At 25.2% G+C, this 26,144-nt stretch overlaps 1 protein-coding gene across 1 annotated transcript; it reads left to right on the top strand.

The window, feature by feature from the left end:
- The first annotated feature begins 107 nt into the window (after nt 1–107).
- LOC112601279 (sodium-independent sulfate anion transporter-like) lies at nt 108–22,132 on the top strand. Its single transcript, XM_025348794.1, has 13 exons — nt 108–274; nt 6,109–6,407; nt 13,899–14,122; nt 16,741–16,936; nt 17,163–17,383; nt 17,471–17,648; nt 17,724–17,888; nt 18,116–18,277; nt 19,055–19,195; nt 19,348–19,493; nt 20,359–20,532; nt 20,633–20,786; nt 21,889–22,132. Exons 2-13 carry the CDS (start codon nt 6,188–6,190, stop codon nt 21,924–21,926), a joined length of 2,019 nt encoding a protein of 672 aa, XP_025204579.1. The 5' UTR covers nt 108–274; nt 6,109–6,187; the 3' UTR covers nt 21,927–22,132.
- The last annotated feature ends 4,012 nt before the right edge of the window (nt 22,133–26,144 follow it).

Below are 26,144 nucleotides of genomic sequence, written 5' to 3'. Positions count from 1 at the left end.
TCCCCCTCTGCCTCCTAAGTCCACCCCACCAACGACAACCGTTCCATATCCACTCGTTTTGGCGTATCTATTTGCGTACCGGTTGTACACCTATACATTACCTGAACCTGAAATCAGTGTGTACTCGCTCTGGGTTCGCAGTACTTACTACACTACTGCCGTGTCTACTTAATGATCCACCAATAATAATTAAATCTAAAATCGTAATTTTCTCAAAACAGTGTTTTATCTCTGACATTGTTCAATTCGAGCACACGTTACCAGGATTTAAACGGTGAGTTAAATTATTGTTATAATAATCCAAACTGTGAGTGCGAAAATAAAACACTTATATTCTTAATAATTATATTGACGGTTTAGTTATAAAACGGTGAATTCGCCACATTGTGCCACATTCAAATGCGAAACGATAGAGTTGAACAAATTAATTCCAACGCTTTAATAATGATATTATACTTTTTTGTACTGTTGCTGACTCTTTATTGTCATTAAACAATGTACGTAAACAGTCGCACTGTTGGAAACCCCACCTCTATAAATGGACTTGTATTCATAGTTGTCGATAGAAAAAGTATTTCGAAAGTTAATTCGTTTTTTGTTTGGAAATTGTTCAATAGTTTTCTCATCGTACAGACATCGTTCGGAATGTGTTCATTTGCTGCTATCGTTATTTTGCAAACTATTTCGGCGGCCGTTTAGTGGTGTTATATCTATATAATTTATATTATTGCGTTGTGCACTTACAGTTTACAAAACGTAGTCGACCTTATCCGTAAGGTACAAAAATCTATTGATATTTACTATATTTCATTACGTTCCCGACTGATCAGATTTCAGTATAGGGGTGCTTATTATATATTTAGGGTCAAAATTAATGAACAGTGGTTAGTAATTTCGTGAGTTTATCCTCCCCTATATTATCTAGTATCTGAGTTCGTCCGAGTGGATTAAGCATATATATATATATATATTAGTTATATTGGAACACAGATTTTTTTCAATGCTGGTTTTTGTTGCCTAGTGTTTTTGAAAATTAAAAAAAAACATTTCTTCTAAAATTTGAAAAAATGACTTTCGTCGTAATTGTTTGAAAAAAATGAAACATACATTTTGTATTTTCGTAAATAATTTAGGTATATAATTAACAAAAAAAAAAAAAAAAATACATATAATTATAATAATTGTATAAATACTCTAAAATATTTTGTGAATTTAGAACTTAAGATAAACGTACATAACTGTTTTATATAGTTACGATTTTTGGTAGATAGGGTACGGTATGTGTTATAGCACATTAAAATGTATTCACAATTACGGGTTATATTATTAATTAATTTCCATGAAATAAATTCTAAACTAATTATTCAAATTTCAATAAAAAACAAATATTTAATTATAAAAATTATATTACTTTAATCGTTAGAGTGTCTTAATATTTTGGAAATGTTATCTCTAAATACAATGATATTGTTTTCGTGCAGTTGTTTGAAATCTCAATTTATGTGTACGTACTTTGCCTACACGAAACGCCTTTTTGAAGTCTTCATAATATGAGGCAAAGCAATATTAATAGTTATTATTTGTAAATGCATATTATAATTATTTCTTAGATACCGATTAACATTGATTGAACATAGTTTAATTTTTTATACACAATATAATTTATTAGATATTTACAACACTATAGCATATTACTTTGTGATTATTAAAATACAAGTAATTATTATATACATATTTATTATATTATATTTAATTTTACAATTAAAAAAGAATATTTATTTAAATTATTATAATTTTATTCTTTATCATGTTCAAAGTGATAGATTATAAGTAGACAAAAGATTTTGATAGTACTTGATATGTTAATTTAATTTTTGTCATTTTTCAATGTAATTTTTTATAGTTGCTATAAAATTTTTAATAGTTACTTAGACCAGTGATTCTCAACCTTTTTGTTGTTACGAACCATCTAGATGGCTTTTAAGTAGGACTACGGACCACTTTGGGTTTTGATTCAAAAAATAAAAATGTTATGCTTTATTTTTTTAGTTTTGGCTGTAGATTAGTGAATTAAATTTATTAAAAAGTTAAAAGCATATATAAATATAAATAAAATATAACAATATCGGCGTATAAATTAAAAAATAAATATATATACTTTGGAAATATAATTTTTTCCAATATAATACGGACCGGTTCCTTTTTTTAATGTGGACTGGTGGTTGAGAATCGCTGTTTTAGACCAAAACCATTCTATCTCAAGTTAAAAGCAAGGTTTATGGTTTTAAAATAAATAAGGTTAATTCTTTAGTTAAATAGAATTAAAATCAAAAGAAAAATTATAAATATTAAAACTAACTTCAAACTTTGAAAAATAAAAAATAAATTACTTTATAATTCAAATCAAATGTCATAAATACTTAGTTTTTGTACTTATTTTTATGATCGGTATTAAATGCCTATAATTAAGTTTCAATAAATTAAAGTTATCAATATTAATATGTTACATTAACACAAATATAAATGAATGGTAATAAGCAATTAATAATATGAATATTAAATTGTAGTTCTTATAAGTAAACATTGTAATAAGAACTACTATATTTTTATTTAAATTTTTTTTAAATGTTAGGTTTACTTTATCAGTTCGGGGTATATTTGAACGTACACTTTGATTCACCAAGGTTAGTTAGTGAATGTAAGAAATCCGTCCAATATTCAGGAGTAGTTGGTAAAACCCAGGTTATTCCAATTAAATTTGGGTTTTATTGATAAAACTTGTATACTTATTAGTTATTACCGTTACAAAAATATAAATATTTATAATATGGTTCAAAATAATAGGCTGGTTAGCAGCCCCTAGGCATAGAAAACAATTATTTTAGACCTGCATTTATATGTTAAATAGATGTACATAATAATATAGAATAATACTGTGTACACTTCTTTGAATTATTGAATTAAATAGGACAGGTTTGTGCTCTAAGCTGAAATATAATATCTATTATTAACTTATATCTAATTTTATTGTAAATACATTTTTTATTAAAAAAAAAAAATAAATATATTCTCATTTTATTATAAAGATGATACTTAGAAGATATATGATTACGATTAATTTAAATAATTTTTATCACGTTTAAATTTATATTGCATTATAGATATCCACTATATCTATTATTATATAGATAAACATTGAAAAATAAAAATAATGTAAAATTTATTTGGCTCAATAATGTTAAAATACATAGTAGTTACAAATTGTAATTTTAATTATTTTTTTTACCTATATTAATTGATGTATTTCATAAAATTTTTAATCGTAATTGAACTATGATAATTAAATTAATAATTTTGTAGTTAATCAATCTAAATTTCTATAGTAAGTTGTTTTTTATTTTTTTTAAATTTAAATTTTTAAATTTATAAATATTTATTTATGCATTTATAAGCATCCAATTGTATATATTAATAATATTTCCTCATTATTTCGTAATTAAACAAATATCTTCGATTCAGACCAACAAAATAAGAAGGAAAAAATTAATATTAAATTATCTTTAATTTCAAGTAAAGAATATTGCCAATAACAGGTTTATAGTTATAATTGTTCCAGGTAAAATTCCAATTCGTGTTTTTATTATTTTAACAGATAAAAATATATTCATCAATTAAACTTTCATCCCTAAAAATTTTGAATTAATTTTATTTAATCTAAATTATTATATTTAGTAATTAAATATTAATAAAGATTCTAAAACGTATTGTATAAGAATCAGATATTATTAACTTAATTACATATAGAGAATTATGGTACTAAATAGGATCTGATATATTCTGTATATTTTATATATTTTAGGTACACCCTGGAATAAATAATTTAAATAGGTACCTATAACTATTCATATTAGTATAGTATTCATGCCATAAAAAAAGTTGTTGAACAACTTAATAAAATATATTGCCTATATTATAAATTATCATTATTATTTTATTTTATGTATATTATTCAAGGACTGTCGTTTTCTATGAATTGCAGTTTACGATTTTAATCATTTTGGAAGCGTTAAAAATAGTAACAAATATGTTATATGCATATTTTTATGAAAATAGTAAAATATAAACAAAAACAATAATTTAACACCAAAAAGTATTTTATAAAATATTTAATGATAAAAATACAATGTTTTAATAATTAAAATGATAATTCGGAATGATAAAAATAAATAAATTTATACCATATGAAATGTACTAGTAGATATTGGTACCTGTTGAATGCGATTTAAAGCATTAATTTATATTTTTATACAATAATATTCCGTGTATAATATTTAAAATTCTGAAAATTGTGTTATATTTGGATGTGTTGAAATCGTTATAAATATAATAATATAATTACAAAAATATGCTTACGTATTTCACAATTTAATATTAATTGCATTTAAATTGAAAATAATTTTTATAAACGATGTTAGTAATTATTTGTAAAAAAAAAAAAAAAAAATGATTCAACTTATTTTAAAGCTAACCTTCTATAATAATAATTATGTACCTATTAAACCTATTATTGTGATTCACCGAATCGATTGTTAATGTCATTATTAAATTATTACGTTTATGAATCTGAACCGAAGTATATTTATTTATATATTTTATATTTATCGAATCTCAATTAATGCAATATCATTTAGTAGCAATAAGGATCATAAATTCATAATATATCATAAGCTATTTTATGTCTTATGTATTTTGATTAAAAGTACTTTAAATACCCAACCAAAAATTGAGAATAGGGCAGTAAATTAATAATACTTATGATATGTAAGTAGGTACATTGGTATATAAATTATGGCATTTATTTGAATAATTACTCAAACCAGGACAAACGTATTTTTTAAGGAATTAAGAACACAATAAAATTCTCGTCCTTCACGAAGTAGACATTTTAAATGAACACATAAAATATATAATCAAGTAATTTATTACTAATTAGGTGCATACTAATTTAGAATAAGAAATTCTTTAATTTATTTTACTTTGATAACGACAAGGAAGCTTAATATTGTGTAAACATTCAAAATTGTTTATTGAAAATACCAAATTATTTTGCAAAGATTTTAGTATAAAATATAAAATATTTTAAAATATATTAATTAACTAATGTATGTTTATAGATGTTCATACATCTTGAAATGAAAATATTTAATTTCAATTTTAAATTCAAAAATCATTCGTTTTATGCAATTTTCTAAAACATATACGTGTTTCATTCTATTTAAAGTTTAAATATTTTATTTATTTTTATGTAATGCTATTTTTAGTATTGATAAAAAATAATAAATGTATAACAAAGCTGAAAAATAATTTCATGTTTTTATTTATTAAATATATATAAAAAAAATTACTATTAAATATATCTAGGACGAAATAAATTGGAGACTTAGTCAAATAGTTTTCCGAATTTTTTTCATAATCCTTCACTTTTTATCTACTTTTTATAAGAAAGAATTTCAATTTCATACTATATAATAAGAACCAACACTTAACCATATGAGTTATTTGTTGGTTTTAAATTTATTTAATTCAATAAAAAATCAGTATCAGAAACCTAAATTTAATTTGAAAAATATTTTTTATATTCTTATACATATATTTAAGCATAAAATGTGTTAATTTATTGTAATAATTATTTCTAATTTTTCTGTTCTCCCGAAAACTTATAATAGATTTAGATAAGAACGAGGTAATTTTTTTCTTTAATATAGTGTTATACAATGTCACCTTTAAGTTTCGTGAGAATCATGCGAATGATATTTGCGTTTAAATCTAGCTGTCCACCAGTTGGGTAGAACTATGTATCAAACGAACAGTATTTTTAATAATAATATCATATATTGGTTATTGACAGAGTGTCCACTTCTTATATATTGTGTAAATTATTGGGTACAGAGAAACGTTAGAACTCCGAAATAGTTGACTTACTTATGTTCTAATACTTTTTATTTTTTATTATCATTAATATTAAAACCACGATAACTTAATAATTACAAGACTATTTGTTTTAATACTTATGTACGTTATAATAATTTCAATAATTTGTTTTCGTAGATTGTATCGATGTATTCGTGCAGTCATTATAAACGGATAATCCTATTGACGCCGTGATTCATTGCAGTGGAAATATAATATGAATAAAATTAACAATCATTTGAGTTATAAAATGGAAGGTGACAAGTCGACCAATAACAGCGATGATTACTACAAGAACGTCAAGTTAGTTGGGTTCGTGAAGACAGATTCCGAAACACTGTCCGGATACAAGAACGATGGATTTCAATGGAGTTCGGCAGACAATTTGTCAAGTTACCCATCGTCTTACCACAGAGAAAACGATATTTCATCTCCTGGTGAGTATCATAGTAATACAATGTCTTAACTCTAAACATTATTATTGTCCATATAATACAGCCATATAAGGTATTAATCAAGCATGTTCATTCCTTTTTTTTTTTTAGTTATGCAGTCACTTAAAATTTTATTTTTGGAATTTTTTTTTAAATATGATATTTGAAAATCATATTTTTGAATACTTGAGATTTTTGTACTATTTGAGAAAAATTTCTGTTTTTCAAAATGAAAACCACAAATTTTTATTTCAAATTATTCTACAGATGATTTTTCTTTTAATGTTGATGTATTTAAATCAAAATTCGAACAAGTAGCTTTTGAGTTATTAAATATTATGCACTTTTAATAATGAACATTATTGTCATATAATCTAAAATATATTTATTTTATCAATACTTATGAATAATTCCAAATGAGAGATTTGATAGAACAAGGAGCATATTGTATTGTTATAAAAAGTATAAAAGGTAAATTATATTAATTTATTACCATTGTACAATTTGTAATAATTATCTCAGTTATAACTAAATAAATATTAAATTTACTATAATTCAATTTTGGTTGGGATAACCATAGCTGGATTTCTATTGCTCCTATGCTAGTATTGTGGAATATAAATTATCCGTAGTACATAAAGTTTAATAAGTTGGATATTAATAACAACCTACTCGTTTACATTTTGATTTAGATATATCAACATAAAAAAATAAATACCTTATGAATAATATAAAGTGAACAAAGAAGGGTAATTATTTTTTGAAAAACACAAGTTTGTATCGACACACAAAACTCTTTAAATGGTTCAAAAAATCTCAAGTATTTAAAAGTATGGTCTTTATGTATATTTGAAAATTTCAAAAAATCAGATTTTGAATAACTGCATTAATTAAGAAAATCAGAGGATGATCTTGTTTAGTTGATCATGCTGTATAAAGAATAATAGTCATTGGTGATTATTATTACTGTATCTGGTTAGTTACAAATCACCTACATAATTTAAACATAATTTCAAGACCAAATGTAATTATTCAAATTGGATTTGAGATATTAAAACATATTAGATAGGCAGATATTGTCCGATACTATTACAATATATTATTTTTAAATTGTCAAGTGTTTACTTGGGTAATAATTTGACATATGGTAGTCTAGTTGATTGCAATAATTCTATATTCAGGAAAATCCCAGAAAAAAAAAACAAATCAATATTATTAAAACAAAATACTTTTATTCAGTAATATGTGAGCCTGGAAAATAAAACTGCCATATTATACTTTTTTATTAATTTAATAATTAAAATTAATAAATTATTTTACCTGTCGATTCGATAACTTTATAATTATTGCACACAGAAGATTTAAATATAAACTTAATATTTAATCGTAAAATGTTGATATTATTATCGATTTCTAGTATTATTAAACCATTATAGCATTATTGTGATTGTATGGGATTTATAATGGGTACTTTCGACAAGTATAGCATATCTAATTACGGTTATTATAATAGCATGTCTGTTAATGTGATCAAAACTCTAATGATGATAATATCTTTTAAGTATATTTTAATAACTTTAACGTTTGCAAAAAACGCTTTGATATCGTTCAGATGACTCAACAACAGTAATTATTATTATTCATTAGACGTCCGACATCGTTGTATACATTATAGTTGGGAGTTTAAAAATACCTAACCGCATCTGGTGTGTAACAAGACATTGTTAGGGAATACCATCTACGCGTTCTCGGGTTTTCCAAATTTTTTTCTTCCTCTTGGTAATTATTATAATAACATGTAGGTAAGTCTCCCGTCTAAAAACGAGTATCTAATATTTATATACGTACACGAGTATGCACACGATTGGAGTCCACCGTGATTGCCGCGGCAGTTGGAACCTAACCAGTAACCCCTTCCACTGCATTACTGACGTAGTAACGGGATATATAACTACACTAAGCAACAATATATTGTCATAGGTATTGTGGCATTGAATAACTTGAAACATGTTATTTAAAATTTTTTTTTTCAAAAATTAGTTTTTGATAAGGAGTTTTTGGACGCTGATTTTTTACTTTGAAAAATCACAAGACGCTTAATTTTTTAGTTGCTTGCTTTTAAGCAAGACTTTGGACACATTACTTTTTTATTATACGGGATAAATTTAAATAAACTGTAGGTTTATTAAATTATGTTTTTTTTTTTTTTTTTTTTATAAGCCTCCACATATTGTATTATTTGCGTTTTCAGTTCTAGATGATATAATATTATAAGTTGTAATCGATCCACAATCATGCGATAAAATTAATTACTTAATATTGTTACAAATACGTTTATCTTTTTATGATTTCATTTTGATGCTGTACAGTTTGTGAAATATGTTTGATAGATATGAGTATAATACTTCGAGTGATTATAATGTTGTAATCGATCCTTTATTGGAATGTTGTATTTATACGCGTATATTATTATACAATAGAGTATCAGCACCCAAGTTCTTCTTAGAAGTGGATTCGTATAGTAGCCAGTATTATGGTTGTAGGTTAATTATCGTCTGGAAACTGTATGTTTATTTAAGTGTAATTATTATGAAGGTTAAGTATATTATATTATCATATTATTTATGTTTATTATGTAATATAAAATAATATAAGTAGTGATTGTTATCACATCACTAATACAATATTCAATCAATTTTTAAGTTATTGAAAAAAAAAAATGATTTATAGTTTTTTACATAGGTAATATGTATTATTAAATAAATATGGAAACATTTAATAAATTTATGTGACGTCTTTGAGATAATCTATTTAATTAATTATTGACGTATTATTATTGAACCAGTAGTATATGTTTATTATTTAAAAGTATTTAATTATAGTTGTTATCAATAATTTTAATTAGTATGCAATGTGACATTTGTGTAAGTTGTAGGTAATAGGTATAGAACATTAAAAATAATATTGCATGTTTTTGAGTATGGTAAGTAACTAAAATAAGGCGAACAAGGCTACAAATTATGGAGATAGACGTTATAGTGTAATGTGTGTGTGTTAGTGTGTTTTATTTTTATATCGCATTTGAATAAAATATAATAATAAAACATTGGGTGTAAAACACGATTTTGAACAGCGATATTTCAAAATTTCATCTGATAAAATGTTAAATTTTATTAATTTCATGACTTGCATCCAAAAATATATTTATTTTATTATAAAAAAACAATAATTTATAGGATTTTTTTGAAAGTAATTAAACTTTATCACAGTAGGAAGCTAATTAATGTCATCTCAATATAATATATAATAGGTTTCTGATAATCTCCATAATTTACTTAAATTTTGCACCATATTAAAATTAAAAAATACAGCCGTTATAGAATTGGATATATCTTCTAATTTTACAATCAAACATAGACACATAATATCGTGTAAGGTGAATGTCTACGTTATTTATTTATCATAATTTACAGTTGATTTTTGACAGTAATTTATTCAGTCCGATGAAAACAAATATATTATATTCGTTAGATTAAAATTTTTCTTTAGGTTGTATGATTAAGACGAATGGAGAAACTAAAGAATTATAAAGAGATAACCGGATTTTTAGAGTTGCGAATATTATTTTGCTTAAATGATTAAGTCGTTTTTACGCGCATGATGTAGATTTTTAATTTCAAACCTCTGCTTCTAGCTAGTTCTTGGTAACGTCGATTTCTTCTTGCGAAAAAAAAACCGCTAAAACCAATTAACTTATAAGTAGTAATATTTAGTTTACAGCGTCATCTAAAATACCCACTGTTAACCTGTCGTAAATTGTAATATTATAACGTAATGATTATCGTATTTAAGTTATGGGTGTTAAATATGCGAATTGAATGTATATTATTTATTAAATTTTATCTAATTAATAAAAGATTTTTTTTTGTTTTTACTAATAACTTTGAATAATAAAATTATAAAAAAAAAAATTAATCGTGATGTCTTGAAAATGAAAAACTTTTGAGAAAATTTCTGTATAATAATGTTTATGGATTTTAAGTATTGCATTTTTTTTGATCCTTTTTTAATATTATGTTTTATGATGTTGATACAAAATTAACAAGGGTTTTTATAAATCTGAGTGAAATACACATTCCTCAAAACTGCTATGCATTTTGATAAATTATTTATTTATTATGTTAATTAAATTCTAAGTTCTAATATTAAATACATTAAATAGACATACAAAAATGATGTATTGATAATACGATAAACAAAGTGATAGCAGTATAAGTATAATTATTAAGAGCCATATTGTCAATTATTTAAATGTCTATACCATTTAAAAAGTGTATTGTGGCGATAGAAATTCTTTCTTTTCAAATGAAAATCAACCCTTTTTTTATTACAAATTGTCAAGCATATGATTTTTTTTTTTGAAAATTTTGGATCTAAATTAAAATTTGAACGATTAAGTTTTGAGATATTAAAATATATACACTTAAAAGAATATTCCTTAAAAATTATATCATAAAAATATAAGATAGATGTAATATTGAATCTAATATTTATTATACTCGGATAATAATTAAAAAAAAAAAAATATAATAAAGCAATTTTATGATAAATTAATTTTAGTTGTTACTTATTACGATTTTAAAATAATCATAACGTAGTTACAAAAACAGCTTATTCAAAGTTTTCAAAAAAGTTACGTTATCTTTAAATAGTATAAATATTTATTTAAAAATATGAAAATTAATTAAAAACTCTAAAAATTAGAATTCGAATAAATTCTCTATAACCAATTCATTAAGCATAAATCTTGAAAAATTTATTTTACTTTATTGTTTTATTTAAAACGAACAGGATTTTTATTGGTCGCTGTCATTAATTGCCGAAGCGGCTCATCATCAATGCAATTGCATTATGTTATTTAATTATGTTAATAATTCATTTATAAATACTTCAAATGAGACTTTTTCTACGAGAACTGTAAAATATTATAGTACGTAATATACTTGAACGATTATTTTACTGATTAACTTGCATTTATTTTATGGATAATATTTTTAAGTGTAGTTTTAAAAATGTGTACTGAGATGGAACTTCTCCGAATAATTTTATTCTCAAATCTATAGAAGTTATAAATAACAACAAATACAAAATCGAAGTCATACGCTTCTATAAGTAATGTAAGTATAAATACAATTCAATATTCCAGTATAAATATTTTAAAAGTTGTGTAACATAATATACTCGTATTTTAGTAAACATTCTTTTAATAACATCGAGTTACATTTAAACGAAATAATTAGTATAATTAGCCGTATCGGTTAACTAATCGATAACTGTATTAGTAAAATATTACTCCATAGACTTTTACCTGTCTGTATTTTGTGCACTACTCTTTTCTCATAAAAACATTCACTTACTAAAAATACAAATATTCAAATAAACATAAGTATATTATATATATATATACACGTAGTATTAATTTTTTATTTATGCTTAAACTTTTATACTAAATAAAATGAATAACGTACTTATACTTTTTTCTCTTGAATAAATATAAATATAAATAGATTTAATAACAAATAAACAAATATTATTCATTCGATTTCGACAAGTATAGTTCACAATATGTTAAAAGTTATAAAATTTAAAATCCGAATAAGTCATTAAAACAATGTGTATATTACATACTTACTACAATTATTAAATTATTTCTTTTTACTACAAATACAATTTTTTATTGAAATGAAATGTATTTTAGATGATCAAAATGATTTATCACGTAGTGGATCTTTTGTTATCTTGTTTCCAGTTAACACAAACACGTGCTAATTATTATTCAAGGACATTAGGGCGATGCTCATTGTAAAAATAAATATAAAAAACTACCGAGTAGTTGGTACTTTAAATATAGATGTGTAGGTATTGTGGTTCGTTAAATTTTGTCTTTTTAAATTTGCTACGATATTAATATATCTAAATCGTGTGTATTGTATAATGTATTTATATTATACTTGACCGGAATTAACCATGACCCAAGTTTGACCGGTTTTGTAAGCGTACAACATGTGTATATATAAATTATATTTTAAAACCGTCTCCTTCTCCATAAGTATGATTTGTTTTCAGTATTACGATCATGATATAGTTAACTGATTAATATTGATAACAACAGGAGTCAGTAAACTTGAGTAACAATACTATACTGCTGTGTTTTGGTAATTATATCATAGAATAATACTGATATTATTATTGTCAAAGACTCTTCTAAATATTTAAAAATAGTTTTTATTTTATATTGTTGATTAGATACGATAAATTAAGTATTACATAAAAAGTTATTGTCGACAAAATGATGTACATAACTAAAATTTTTGTTTTTTTAAACTTCATAATAATATTTTTTATGAATTACTATCACCAGATTTAGTTTAAGGTAGTTTTAATATATAAAGGAAAACAATATCCCTGTATAATTGTTATCAGAAACATTCAATTATAAACTATAAAGTTGATAGGTGATGATAAATTTATAACAAATTTGAATATCTATAAATATAACATTTAATAACTAATAATATGTATATCTAGCATCTGCCTATTAAAGTATTTTTAATTTATTCATAATAATGGTAGTTTATGGTTCAGGACATATTATTGTGATATCATCATTGTCTTATATAGGTAAATCGTTATATAAACTATTTTAATACCGCAAAAATAGTTACTATTGTTGTGGAGGAGTGGAAAGGAGGGGAAATCTAAAAACGTTGGGGGGTTTGAATTATTTTTTTAATGAGTTGGGACTAATTTTTTTTTAAGCACCTTCATCACTGCTTTTAATAGTAAAGATGTTAAAATAAAAAACCTATACAAATATTTTTTTTTTTGGCAAAGATTTGAGAATTATCTAAATCCAAATTTTTACTTTTCAACAAGTCTAGGTTTAAAAAAAAAAAAAAAATGTGTTATTGTAATTATAAATAAAAGTATTAAAAAAAAAAAAAAATTGTAGAATATTGAATATTGTATTTATTAATTTGTACGATATTTAGGTAATTTTCTTTATCTTTAGTTTATGGCTTAATATTATCAGTGTAGTTTTTATGTTATTAATTGTTTTTTTTTTTTTATATCATATTACTTTTTAACTATCTTTTTATAATCAAAATTAAATATTAAAATTAATAACAGTTATTAATACCTGTTATTATGAACTATCTCCTTTCGGTACACAATATACTTAAGAAGATAGGTAAATCGATAAGAATAAATATATTTATATATATTTATGAATAAAAAAAAAAATAATAATAAATATGTATTGACAATTAGCGAAACATGTTAGTCTAGTTACGAATGCAACCTGTGTACAATAATAATTGTCGTGTATTTGCTAAAATCCGCTAACGTTAATTGTTAATTTTAACTATAATTTAAAAAAAAAAATAAAAGCATTTATTTGCTTTATACTCAAGTGCATTAATTTTTGTCTAGGTAAAGTTTTGGGCGGCGATACTGTGGTGCCCGTCTACCCAGATTCGGTGAATCGATGCTGTACGAGAAAAGTTTTGTACAAACGCCTACCAATCCTCCAATGGTTGCCTAAGTACACGGTTGGCGATCACGGCATATCCGATCTCGTAGCCGGCATCACGGTCGGGCTGACCGTTATACCACAGGCCATAGCGTTTGCGAACGTAGCCGGATTACCTCCACAAGTAAGTCGGTCGGGTCTGCGAATCTTTGCGAATTGCGAGTCGATAAGTCGCTCGCATAATATTATCATTTGATACCTCTACCTATCTACTAGTTGTTATTATGTTAACGATCATATCCCTCCTCATCCACCTCCTATCCTACGCACACACAACAGGTATTGTGCGTGTGGCGGCCCGCAGAGAACTTAACTCGGAAATGACTATAGGACGATTACTGCGTAATATCGATTATTATAATATATATTTTTTACATAAAAATTATTGCCGTCCCGGCTCGTATGACTACTTTAATTCTTTCCTGTACAAAATATACTGTTTTATGTAACCGATTCGTAATATTGCGAGGTTATGTACACATGCCTTTAATTATTCTTCTTCCTTATTATACATCTACACGCCCAGACGTTCACTGTACCCAAAGGCCGTTTCTACGACATTATAAAAACAAACAAAAAAAATATATATATATTATGAATTGATTTTTTATGATTATTATTTAAATCGTGGACATTGGGTAACTTTAAAATGTAATAATTTTACATAATATTATTCTAGCTTTTTTTTTTTTAGTAAAAAATTTAAATTTCTTTAATTATTTTTTATTTGTTACCATATGTACTTTATTTAATTTTGAACAGTTCTTAATAATCTATATTTAATTAATTTAATTACTATATATTAAGATTTTTTTTTTTTTAACGATATCGAAATTAAATTTTTTTACTTAGATAACCAACTTTTAATTTTCAATACATGAATTGTCTAGAAAGATATATTTTTATGTACATTAACTTAATACAAAATTATTAATTTGAACTATTTAAAGTTTATAGTGAAGGAGTATAAAAGAATATAATTTAAATATAGATAAAAAAGTTTTTGTCCCATTTCGCATTTAATACATTAAATTACTATGAACCTTTCTATCTTTATTTAGTTATGTAGTTAAATTAAATGTCATTAAATTTCTGACTTCTATAGATAAATATGTAAAATTAAATATTGTTGAATATTAAAAAATTATATTTTAAATACTTTAAAAAACTAAATATTATTTATAGGTAATTAATTGGAATTATTATTTTCATACTATAGAATGTGATGATTTAAATCAAGTTCCTTGATTTAATATTAGATATCTTAATAATCTTTCTGGAAAGTAGTCTCTCCAATAATCGTTAAATTTTGTATAGTTGACTATCATGCACAAATCCTTTAAAATATTTAGATAATAATATATTATTTGTACAATTTATACATGATAGTTGAAATTTGCAAAGAAATGATCCTTAGGTAGGCTGGTCCAACAAGCTTCATCATAATTTATTTTTTGTTAATGTTACATCAATGTATAGTATAAACAACCATAATAAATATTAAATGTACAAGTACCTATTCTTATGTTTAAAGAAAATAATTAATTGTAATAGGTAATTATTGTTATGTTTTGTGTAATCATTTTCATAATTGCGTGTTTATGGACTTACAAGTGTAGGTATCCTGCAAGACATAATAATATATAACTTTTTACGCAGTGTCCAAAATTAAACGATTAGTGATTAGTGATTACTTACAAATCTATAACTACAATTCAAACGAACTGTAGGTAATTTATTACATATCTAATATTTTATACTTGTTATTGTGTTCTACTTAGATCGCGCTTAATTACTCATATTGATATCCATGTATTAAAAATGACCACATACAATTTATCTTTGCTACGAAGAAGTATAATAATATACTTAGAACGCAATAAAATATAACTTCCTTGATAATGTTGAAATAAATTATAGTTTTGATGTTTTTTTTTTTTTTTAGAAAAATTTAAATTTGTATGATTATGCTTTGTGCGCGCAAGTAATAATAATCAACCTATTAATGTTCGTATTTCTTTTATACAAAATGTTTTGTCGTTTGTCGTAAAATATGAGTGTCATTGTATACTAAAATATTGCCATATCATTAATATCAGCATCCGGTTAAAATTTTAATTATAAACGAATGTTATTAGAATCGTAGGTACGTATAGCATTCGAATATACTTTGATTGTGTTTTGTCCAATGGTTTTCGCTCGTAAACGAATAAACGACATGTTCAAGATGAGTTAAAAATACATTTCGATATTGTCACGGTCATAATTTGTGGTTAATCTGTTAACCAAGTGACATTTATACATTACACCTAAACGTATAATGTTAACGATCGGGCGAACGTCGCAAGTTCGAGGTCAGGTCTTCCGACAAAAATTAGACAAAAAATTATTAGACATTAAACAAAAAAAAAAAAAAAAATAAAGTGATCAAGTTATAACATGTATACATTATAATACATACTTATGTTTAGGTACACGTTTACCTACGCATATCTAACCTTGATAAGTATAATATCGAATATAACAATTATAATTATAATTTAATGTATATATATATTATTTAAATTACATAATATTCCTAATTTTAATTCGGCTCGGGAGAGTATAATATTTTAATCATAATATTATGATATTGTATGTATATCGGTGGTGATAATTATCATTGATATATTTTTTAGATCTAATTATGATTATTACACAATTATAAAATTGCAGACTGTAATCGGATGATTGTCTTTTTAGATCGGGTTGTACTCATCGTTCATGGCATGTTTCGTGTACACGATCTTCGGTAGCTGTAAAGACCCGGCGTTGGGTCCTACGGCAATAATGGCCATCATGACTCGCGAAAACATACACGATATGGGACCAGAATTTGCAATCTTGTTATGTTTTATCACCGGTATTGTGCAACTCATCATGGGATTTGCGCAATTAGGTAATTTTGAGTCCATATACTGTACGACGAGTGTATATAAACTGGTATTCGTTTTGTAGACTTACGTTATCACAATATTGACGTGACTTATGTCAAACATTAAACCAGCGATGGTTTAAATGTACGTCGATCGTGATTTTTTACCCAGTTAAAATGTTTTGCCAATATTAACCAATGTGCAGTCTATAAGCGTAATATTACATCATTAACTCCGTGGGTTTTACAGGGTTCTTAATCGATTTTATATCCGGACCTGTGTCGGCTGGTTTCACGTCAGCTGCGGCGATCGTGATAGCTACATCCCAATTGAAAGATCTGCTCGGCATAAACATAAAAGCTAATTCGTTCATAGGCTTCTGGGACCAATTGGCCATGCACATCAGAGAGATTAGTGTTGGCGACGGGACGCTAGGCATTACTTGCATGGTTGTCCTATTACTGTTGAGGGTAAGCCATAAAATACGATATCGCATTCATACATCATAATAATATGATTGTTCGGCGTTTATTGAAAATAAATTATATATTTCACAGAAAATGAAAGATATACAAGTCGGTCCTTTGGACGTGAAGGATAAAACGACCGTACAGCGAATGGTTTCATCAATCATTTGGCTCATATCGACGGCGAGGAATATCATAGTTGTAGTTTTTTGCGCCGCACTAGGTTACATGTACAAGGAACACGGAAACTTGCCGTTCAAACTGTCGAGTAATTCAACGGCCTATTTTTTTTTTACATACAACTCGTATAGCGATTCGACGATTAATTTTGGTCTGTTTCCAGGTCACGTGGAATCCGGTCTCCCGAGCTTCAGGCCACCACCTTTCGAGAGCCGGGTTGGGAACGAAACGTATAATTTCGTCGAGATGGCGTCCAAATTAGGTTCAGGGATTCTGGTAGTGCCACTTCTGTCTATTTTAGAAAACATATCGCTAGCTAAATTTTTCTGTAAGTTGATTTTAAATTTTCACTTTAGACGCACACGCGTAGGTAGGTGCGTTTATTTTTTTGATATTATTGCAGACGTATACGATGTCATAAATGAGCGTTTTTGATATGACAGTATATTATATATATATAGTATAAAATATTGATTAGTCACGACTGGCCTGCCTGCAGTCAAGTGAAATTTTATTAGTTGAAATTATGAAAATGTGTTCTATTGTTTTATTTAGCTGACGGTAAGACCGTCGACGCCACTCAAGAAATGCTCGCCTTGGGTGCCAGCAATTTGATCTCATCTTTTGTTGGGTCAATGCCCATATCTGGTGCTTTATCACGGGGTGCCGTGAACAACGCAAGCGGAGTAAAAACCACATTTGGAGGAGTTTATACCGGTAAAACAATTTTTTCTGTGACAATTTTGTTATTATGTGCGCACATGTTTTAGCAAAAATCGTAATTCAAATCCTAGGACAAATGCCATTATAATAAAGAAATACGTTAAAACAAAATTGATGAAAAATTAAATTTCCTTTATAATATCTACTTTATTTTTGAAGTGTTTACAAATACGCTTAAAGTACTAACAAATAACAAACAAATCATTGTAGTATACAACTTATAAATTCATGTCAGCTTGAGTGAGCTAATAATCTTGTAATTAAATTCACTAAAATTAAATTGTATTTTTTTACCTATAAACATATTTTGTATATTTTTACACAAATTTAGAGGACGAAACTGAAGAAATATATATTTTACATACATATATATTAAATAAGTATATTTATTAAAGTTCGGATGATAACCTATTTAATAATGAAAAGTCTCTAATATAAAACACTGTTAGTTAAATAATAATTATTCTTAATTTAATGTTCTAGAGTAAAATACTTTTTAGTTCAAATCTCGTGGATTAGCTATGGTTAATACCATAAAATCTATAATAATATATTATTGATTATATAGGAATTATAATTAAATTCAATCTTTTTATCGATAAACATTTAAAGTTTTATAGAACTTGTGTTACTTGATATTTTATCTGGTGCTTAATCAGTAATCACCCTTAATAAAGGTATTCATTAAAGACGATTTGCGCTTAAAATTAATTTTATACCGTTATCTGTATAAATAACAATATTAAGCAAAGAACTGATTTTATTTTCTAGGAATAATCGTAATAATAGCTTTACAATTTTTCACACCGTATCTCGTGTACATACCCAAAGCTGCTTTAGCTGCTGTGATAATCGCCGCCGTCGTATTCATGGTCGAACTACAAGTTGTCAAACCGATGTGGCGAACGAAAAGTATGTGTAGTTGTCATCATCGGCATTATAATACAATATAACGTTATCAACACCATAGTATTATTTTGTTGAACTTTTTTGTCTATTAATATACGAAAAACGTAAACTAGACATTTTTTTACGAACGACGATTGAATAATTTACAATTTCAGAAATCGATTTGGTACCAGCGTTCGCCACGTTCCTTTGTTCGCTGTTAATCCGTCTGGAAGTCGGAATCGTTGTCGGCATAGCTATTAATGTCATAATTCTGCTTTACACCTTGGCTAGGCCCAGCATCCATGTCGAAAAACAACAAGTCAGTAAATACGATAAATTCAATAATATTATTATATACTATATTCATGATTAACGTGTTAAAACATATTAAAATATAATAGGTACTGAGTTTCACCAAGCATGCTCGCTCCCTATTTTTCCTTTAATATTGAATCTATTCTATACCATGTATAATCTAGTGTAATCTATGTCTAATATTTTAAATTACTTCATCTATATTTTAAAATATTTGGATTATTTTATGCTATTTAAAGAGTAAATTGTGGTGATACCAACTTATTTTTTTTAGATGAATTTAATTTTTTGAACTTTCTAATGTATTTAAATCGAAATTTGAGCGAGTAATTTTAAAGTTATTTAACTTTGTGTACTTTGAACAATAGGTCTTATGATGATGTAGTTGGAATTTATGAGGGTTATAATATGATTTGATAGTTTTAGTAACTAATATAAATCTATTAATATTATATAATTATTAAAAATTTTTCGAGTATAATAAATACTATAGATTTAATATTAGGTCTATTTTATATTTCAGTAAATTAATTTTAAATGATTTAATTATATCATTAGTATACACATTTAACGATTTAGAAACTGCCAGTCCAAATTTTGGTTTATATTCATAAAATTTTCAAAAAATGGCTAATGATTTACTGTTTAAAGTGTTGGTTGCCACTTGCCACCTGGTTCTCATTTGTAAAATAAGAAGTTTATATTGCCAAACGATACTCCTTAAATGGTATAAAAATTATAAATACTTGAAAATATGGTTTTTACCTTTTAAATATATTTAAAAAGTTCATTATTCTAAGAATTTAGAATGATTTGTAAATCACATAATCACATTGTATATAATGTCCCGAATATTTTGAAATCTTCAGAGTGAATTTGGCTACGAGTATTTAGTGATAACGCCGGACCGAAGTTTAGTTTTTCCGTCCGTCGAGTATGTGAGGGCAGTGGTATCCAAAGCTGGACTTAAACAAGGGCTGAGTTCGATACCGGTTGTGATGGACTGTAGACACATACAAGGAGCTGACTTTACCGCCGCTAAAGTACGTGCGCGTTGCATTTATTTTAACACGTGGATTTTATATATACGCATCGTTCTATAAATACTAAATAGGGTCGATAATTAATTTTTTTTTGGTACAGGGCGTAAAATCTCTCATAGATGACTTTGTTAAAAGAAACCAACCATTAGTATTCTACAATGTCAAACCTAGTGTTATATCCATTTTCCAAGGAGTACGACCGACCGAGTTCAATTGTTGTGTTACCGAACAGCAATTGCACGAAAGACTAAAAGGTAATAACTATTAATTGATATTTATATTTTTAAAATTTAAGCTTATTTAAATGCAGGTATTCAATTACACTGTATTAATGTTATAATTTTTATTCGCATAACGAAAAATGTGATTAAGAGTACCTTATATACGCGTCCATCTTGCAAGTTACAACATACCTGGAAAGTTTATGTCCAAAAAAACAAATTTTTTACTGTTAACATTGATATTAGAGTAAATTTAACTTAAAGACAATAACATTATCTATGTTTTTATGTAAACGAATGATAGGGTAAATTTATTAGGTAATCTATTAGGATGACGGTGAATGGCCTTCAGTGCGCTTCAATGGATTCATATATCTTGCTAAGACTTTTGTACTTCGTAGCTGTACTGAAATAGTATCGTTACTTATTAATTAATAATTATTATATCATAATGTGTATATTCCTTAAACATAATAAATGTATATGTCTTTAACTGTACACGAGTAAGCCATTGTTCAGGTAGGACACAGGTCGTTGTACTTTGTCGTGGGTATTATATTTGAGGTGTGCCCCATTGTTCGTTTTGCAAGATGTCGAAAAAAATTTTGCATAGAGATCGTTTTTTACGTTGCATTATAAAGTGATATAATAACTATAAGTTTATTGGAGCCATACTTAAACTGTATCTTCGTATCTTAGTCTTTAAATTTATCAAAATAAAATATCGCGAATAAAAAATATTTAATGACGGTACAAAAACTATAATACATTGTCGAATCCACCATCATATACGATCGTAAGATGAGGAGCAATAATTAATGGTAATTGCATTCAATAATAATGTATTTTGATTATTTGTATTCTCCTTAAAATTGCTTTAAATAAGTTTCAAAAACCGTGTTATTAAGTAATATAATTTCTATAATGTTTTATTATATGGTAAAACGATGTTAATTTAAAACTAAATAATTTTATTAGCAAACAATCAGTTAAACAATATACTATAATAAACTACCAGCCGTATTGAATATTATGGTATTTTACTTCGATACCTAATTATTATTAATACATTTATTTGAATAAAATCACTATATAACATATTTTTATATTGTTTGTATTATTGTATTTGTTTCAGGATATTATTATAGCAGAATGCAAACACTGACATTATAACATCGATATTTACTTTAAATCTTGTCCCACCGACAAATTGTACAGATTAAACGAAAACTATGTAAATAATGTTAATATTATAAAAAATGAACTGTAAGTTATGAATAGGTCTTATATATAAATGAGAAGTAAATTCTAGACAATTAAGTTTCCGAAATTTTTCTTAACAATTTGTTTGTACAATATTAGTTATAATTGTTAATAATTAATTTAAAATTAATTAAATATACATTGATATTTATAAGTTAATTTATTTTATTAATGTATTATGTAACTAACTTTATTTTTCAAAATCAACTACCTATTACACTTTTTAAAGCAGGAAGTTGAAAAACTGAAATATATTGTAAACCAGCTAGTGTGTACGAACATATTACAAATTGTAGTCCTGTCACGTTTATTATTTTTTTTAAATGTGTTGCTTATTATATAATATTTAGTTGGCGGACTTTGCACAATTAACTGTTATTGAAAATTAAGATAACTAAATATAATTTTAAATTCTGCAGAAATGAGAAACGAATATGTTAGTTTTTATAATGATATGTGTGAAAAATATTTGTTGTCAAATGTGAATAACTTAGGCAAATTATGTTTTTAAAAATATTGAAGCATCTAATATATAGTTCAAAATTTAAATTAGCAGTTTTCTTGATATTCAACTTAATATACTAATGATGATAATTCTCAATAATTTTTTATATTAACGAAAAATAGGTAATGTTATGTGATATATACTCTAATATTATAGTCTGCCAAATTAGTTTTACAATTCTTAAAATAATATTATATCAGTATAAGTTTTACAAATGTATATATTTGTTCATTTTATAAAAGGCTCTGTTTTTTTTTCTTTTTAAATAATATTATATAATAAACAGTAAAAAATTCAACAACCATAGTTTTTTTAAATAAATTGTATTTATTTAAAATATAAATATAATCATAGTAAAGTTTTAAACTAAGGTTCGAGCCTCTTTTTTATTAAAGAAAAAAAAATGTGGGCAAATGAGTACTGCTCTGATGTACTGTAGGTTTTGATGAGTATAGTGAGTCACAGTGATTAGTGGATGTGTAAATTTGAATACAATGCCACAGAAAAAAATTTAAAGGTACTATAACTATTTAAATAATTATCTTAATAATATTCTATTGTAGCTGTAGGAATAATTTTATTGTTGAGTTATGAGCACTAAATTCTTTATATTAAAAATTAAAATAATTTTATTGGAATAATATATTCCCTGTTCGTATATCTATATAATATTAAGTGTTTAAAGTAATATTTATATATTGTTAATTCCTATTATTTGTCGAGAAGATCATACAAATTTGTTAAGATAATCTAACAAAATTGTTTTCATTATGTGAAGTAATATTTATTTTTTTGTTACTCTAACATATTTTTTAGTTGGAAATATAGGTAGTTATTCTAAAAATATACTTAAGCACTAAACTAGTTTGTTGTTCCATTAATAAAATAGCAATTGTTGATAAAGTATACAGTATGTTTGGAGTTAGTGGCTTCAATAATATCTATACATTTGATGAAAACAAAAATCTTTTTATTTGTAAAAATATGTATATAAATAGATAAACAAATAAGTAAATTTATAAAATAACAAAAAATAAATAAAATAAAAGTAGTACTAGAACAACTTTTAACTAAATATACCTGTAAATGTTCATTTTAATTAATAGTTTTGAAATTTGTATCTACTGAGTATGGATATCACATTAAAGTTTAAAAAATATATACATAATTTTAATACGTTTAATCAAAACGTATTTATATAAATACAAAAGATAAACCATATCTTTTATATTTATAACGGTTATATTTTTTGTTTTATACCAGTTACTCTTTATATTTATCCAAAATCAAATCGCGCTGAAATTAAATTTCTGTTTAGATTATTAACTTTAGTTTAAATATAATTAAGTATATTATCGGATATTTCTACTATTTGTCTTAGAAAGTAAACAGTATGCAAGTTGATGTTTAATATTCAATGTAGGTGTAACAAAATATTTTTTCTGCTTGATATAGAGTTATTTGTTAGCTGGAGTCTCTATACTTGGATTCAAATCACAATGATAATAAATACGACAATTATCAAATTTTTTTTATTTTATAAGTGTAATGATGTAGTAGATGATGATGTTTAAGTTTTAATCTAGTATGGAATAATTTTAAATATTATTTAGGATACTCTGCAATTAAAAATTTCAAAATCAATCAGTTAATTTGAATATATTTAAATGTAATAAAATAGTTTTTTTTTTTAATTATACATATAACGGCATATTTAAATTTAAGTATTAAAAATTAAGTTATTATTTATTAGCCTTTTGCTCGTAGAAATTTCAATATATTTTTTTTAAAGATTATAAGAAGTAAATTGTGATCTATTTTATCTTTCAATGGGATCATAGTTAAAATAATTAATTTTAATATTTAATATACTCAACGAAAAATACTTTAGATTTATAATTAACTCAAACAAAATTTCAGAAATATCATATGAATATACTCTTTTGAGTATATCATGCATCACATCAACAGAGTAATAACGAATCGAATGAAAGCAATCAATTCCATTTCAAGCACAAGTCTCGTGAATACTACGTAACCTAACCTACCAATGACAAATTATTAATAGTTAATATTCTAGAATAATTTTTTTGTTTCTTAATCAATTCACATATCAACTACTGATTGAAAGCTCACGAAAAAGCTAGTCAACCGGTGTAATGATCGCCTTGACGACAATATGATGGGTAGGCTGTCTTTCATGTACTGAACGTTTAACTTGACCTACGTTCTCCAGTCTCCACGTCGCCAACGCCGTTCCGTGCCCTATCATTACCAATAATCTCGACCACAGTGATATTGATAATTGTTATGGGATATCACATCTGGAGCTGTCTGGAGTGAATGGGTCCTGTACGGCACTTGGTAAAAATATGTTTGATAATGATATGAACTCTATAGGGGGGCAGTTTGATAATTAATATACTGATTACTGAGTGATATTTTTGTGCTATAAATTATGACTTCTGATTTTTGTGATATTAGTTCAAATTTTCTGGACAACACAAGATTAAAGGACCAAAGACTGAAATTTTGTTCGGTTTCTGAAATAAATTGTATAGTATTTAAACCAGGATAGGCTCTGTTGGAATTTTCAAATAAAAAGACTTTTTTTAAAACAAAACTATTTTTTATTTTATTATTATTATGAACTGCGCATAATAGGTATTTACTTAAAATAATTTTAAAACACGAGAAATTTTAATATTATATATATATTAATTGTATACATTTAAATAATTATGATTTATAATAATAATAAAACAAGATTTTTATAACAACTAACTAGTTTATACAATTTATTTAATAGTTATTTTATATTGTCTTATTCATACAATAATTATTTATCTTTAAAATAAGGGAGGATTAAATGTTTGTTTTTAAATAAACCAAAATAAACTTTATATTTCACAGGATAGGTTAGGTTAAATTTATTTGTTTTATTTGCATTAATAAACTGTTTCTTTTGGATAGGTTTAGTAGACGGTTTAATCGCAAAGATCTAGCGTTTTTACATCTAATCTAAGAAATTTGTATAATTTTTTAAATTTTTTAAATAACACAAAATAAATATTTTTGTTTAGTTTAATTTTTTAAGACACGTTAAAAATTCATAAAAGTTCATGGTTATTTAAATTTATTTCATTTATATAAATTTAATTTTGTGGACAATTAGTTACTTCAAAAACATCAGTTTATACACGGCTATTTAATTTAGAACTAATATAAGTATTCAACAAGTAGTTTTTGAAAAATTAATTAGCTTAAATAAATATTTTAATTTAATGTAACTTTTTTTAACAGGAATAAATTAGTTAAAAAGTGCATTTTATTATGTACGGTGTAATTTTTGTGTCTCTGTTTTAAACGATGATCATGCGTCTAATGTCTTGGAATTTCGATCAGTCAAGGAACGTTAACACCTTAATTCTTTCATCTCATTTATTCAAAATACTTTCATTACTTATAATGTAACAATTATTATTTATTAATGACCAGTGACTGTACAATTGACTATTTTAGATGATTAGATCATATTATAGGTTCGTGGGTCCCGGTATAAAATAATGACGGTAGTTAGTACTTGGTATTCACACAACGTAGTGTATAATGTTTACCGTTTG

This window comes from Melanaphis sacchari, unplaced genomic scaffold, assembly GCF_002803265.2.
Source record: "Melanaphis sacchari strain LSU unplaced genomic scaffold, SCAv2.0 Contig77_pilon_pilon, whole genome shotgun sequence".
NCBI classification, from domain to species: domain Eukaryota; kingdom Metazoa; phylum Arthropoda; class Insecta; order Hemiptera; family Aphididae; genus Melanaphis; species Melanaphis sacchari.
The sequence above is the reverse complement of the archived record's forward strand: the minus strand, read 5'-3'. Positions and strand labels throughout refer to the sequence as shown.

Excerpts from the sequence above, each read along its gene's own strand:
- LOC112601279 (XM_025348794.1), top strand. The coding sequence starts at position 6,188 with ATGAATAAAATTAACAATCATTTGAGTTATAAAATGGAAGGTGACAAG. Across the intron at positions 16,937-17,162 it reads CATGGGATTTGCGCAATTAG|GGTTCTTAATCGATTTTATA; the intron begins GTAATTTTGAGT and ends TGGGTTTTACAG. Across the intron at positions 18,278-19,054 it reads ATTTGGAGGAGTTTATACCG|GAATAATCGTAATAATAGCT; the intron begins GTAAAACAATTT and ends TTTATTTTCTAG.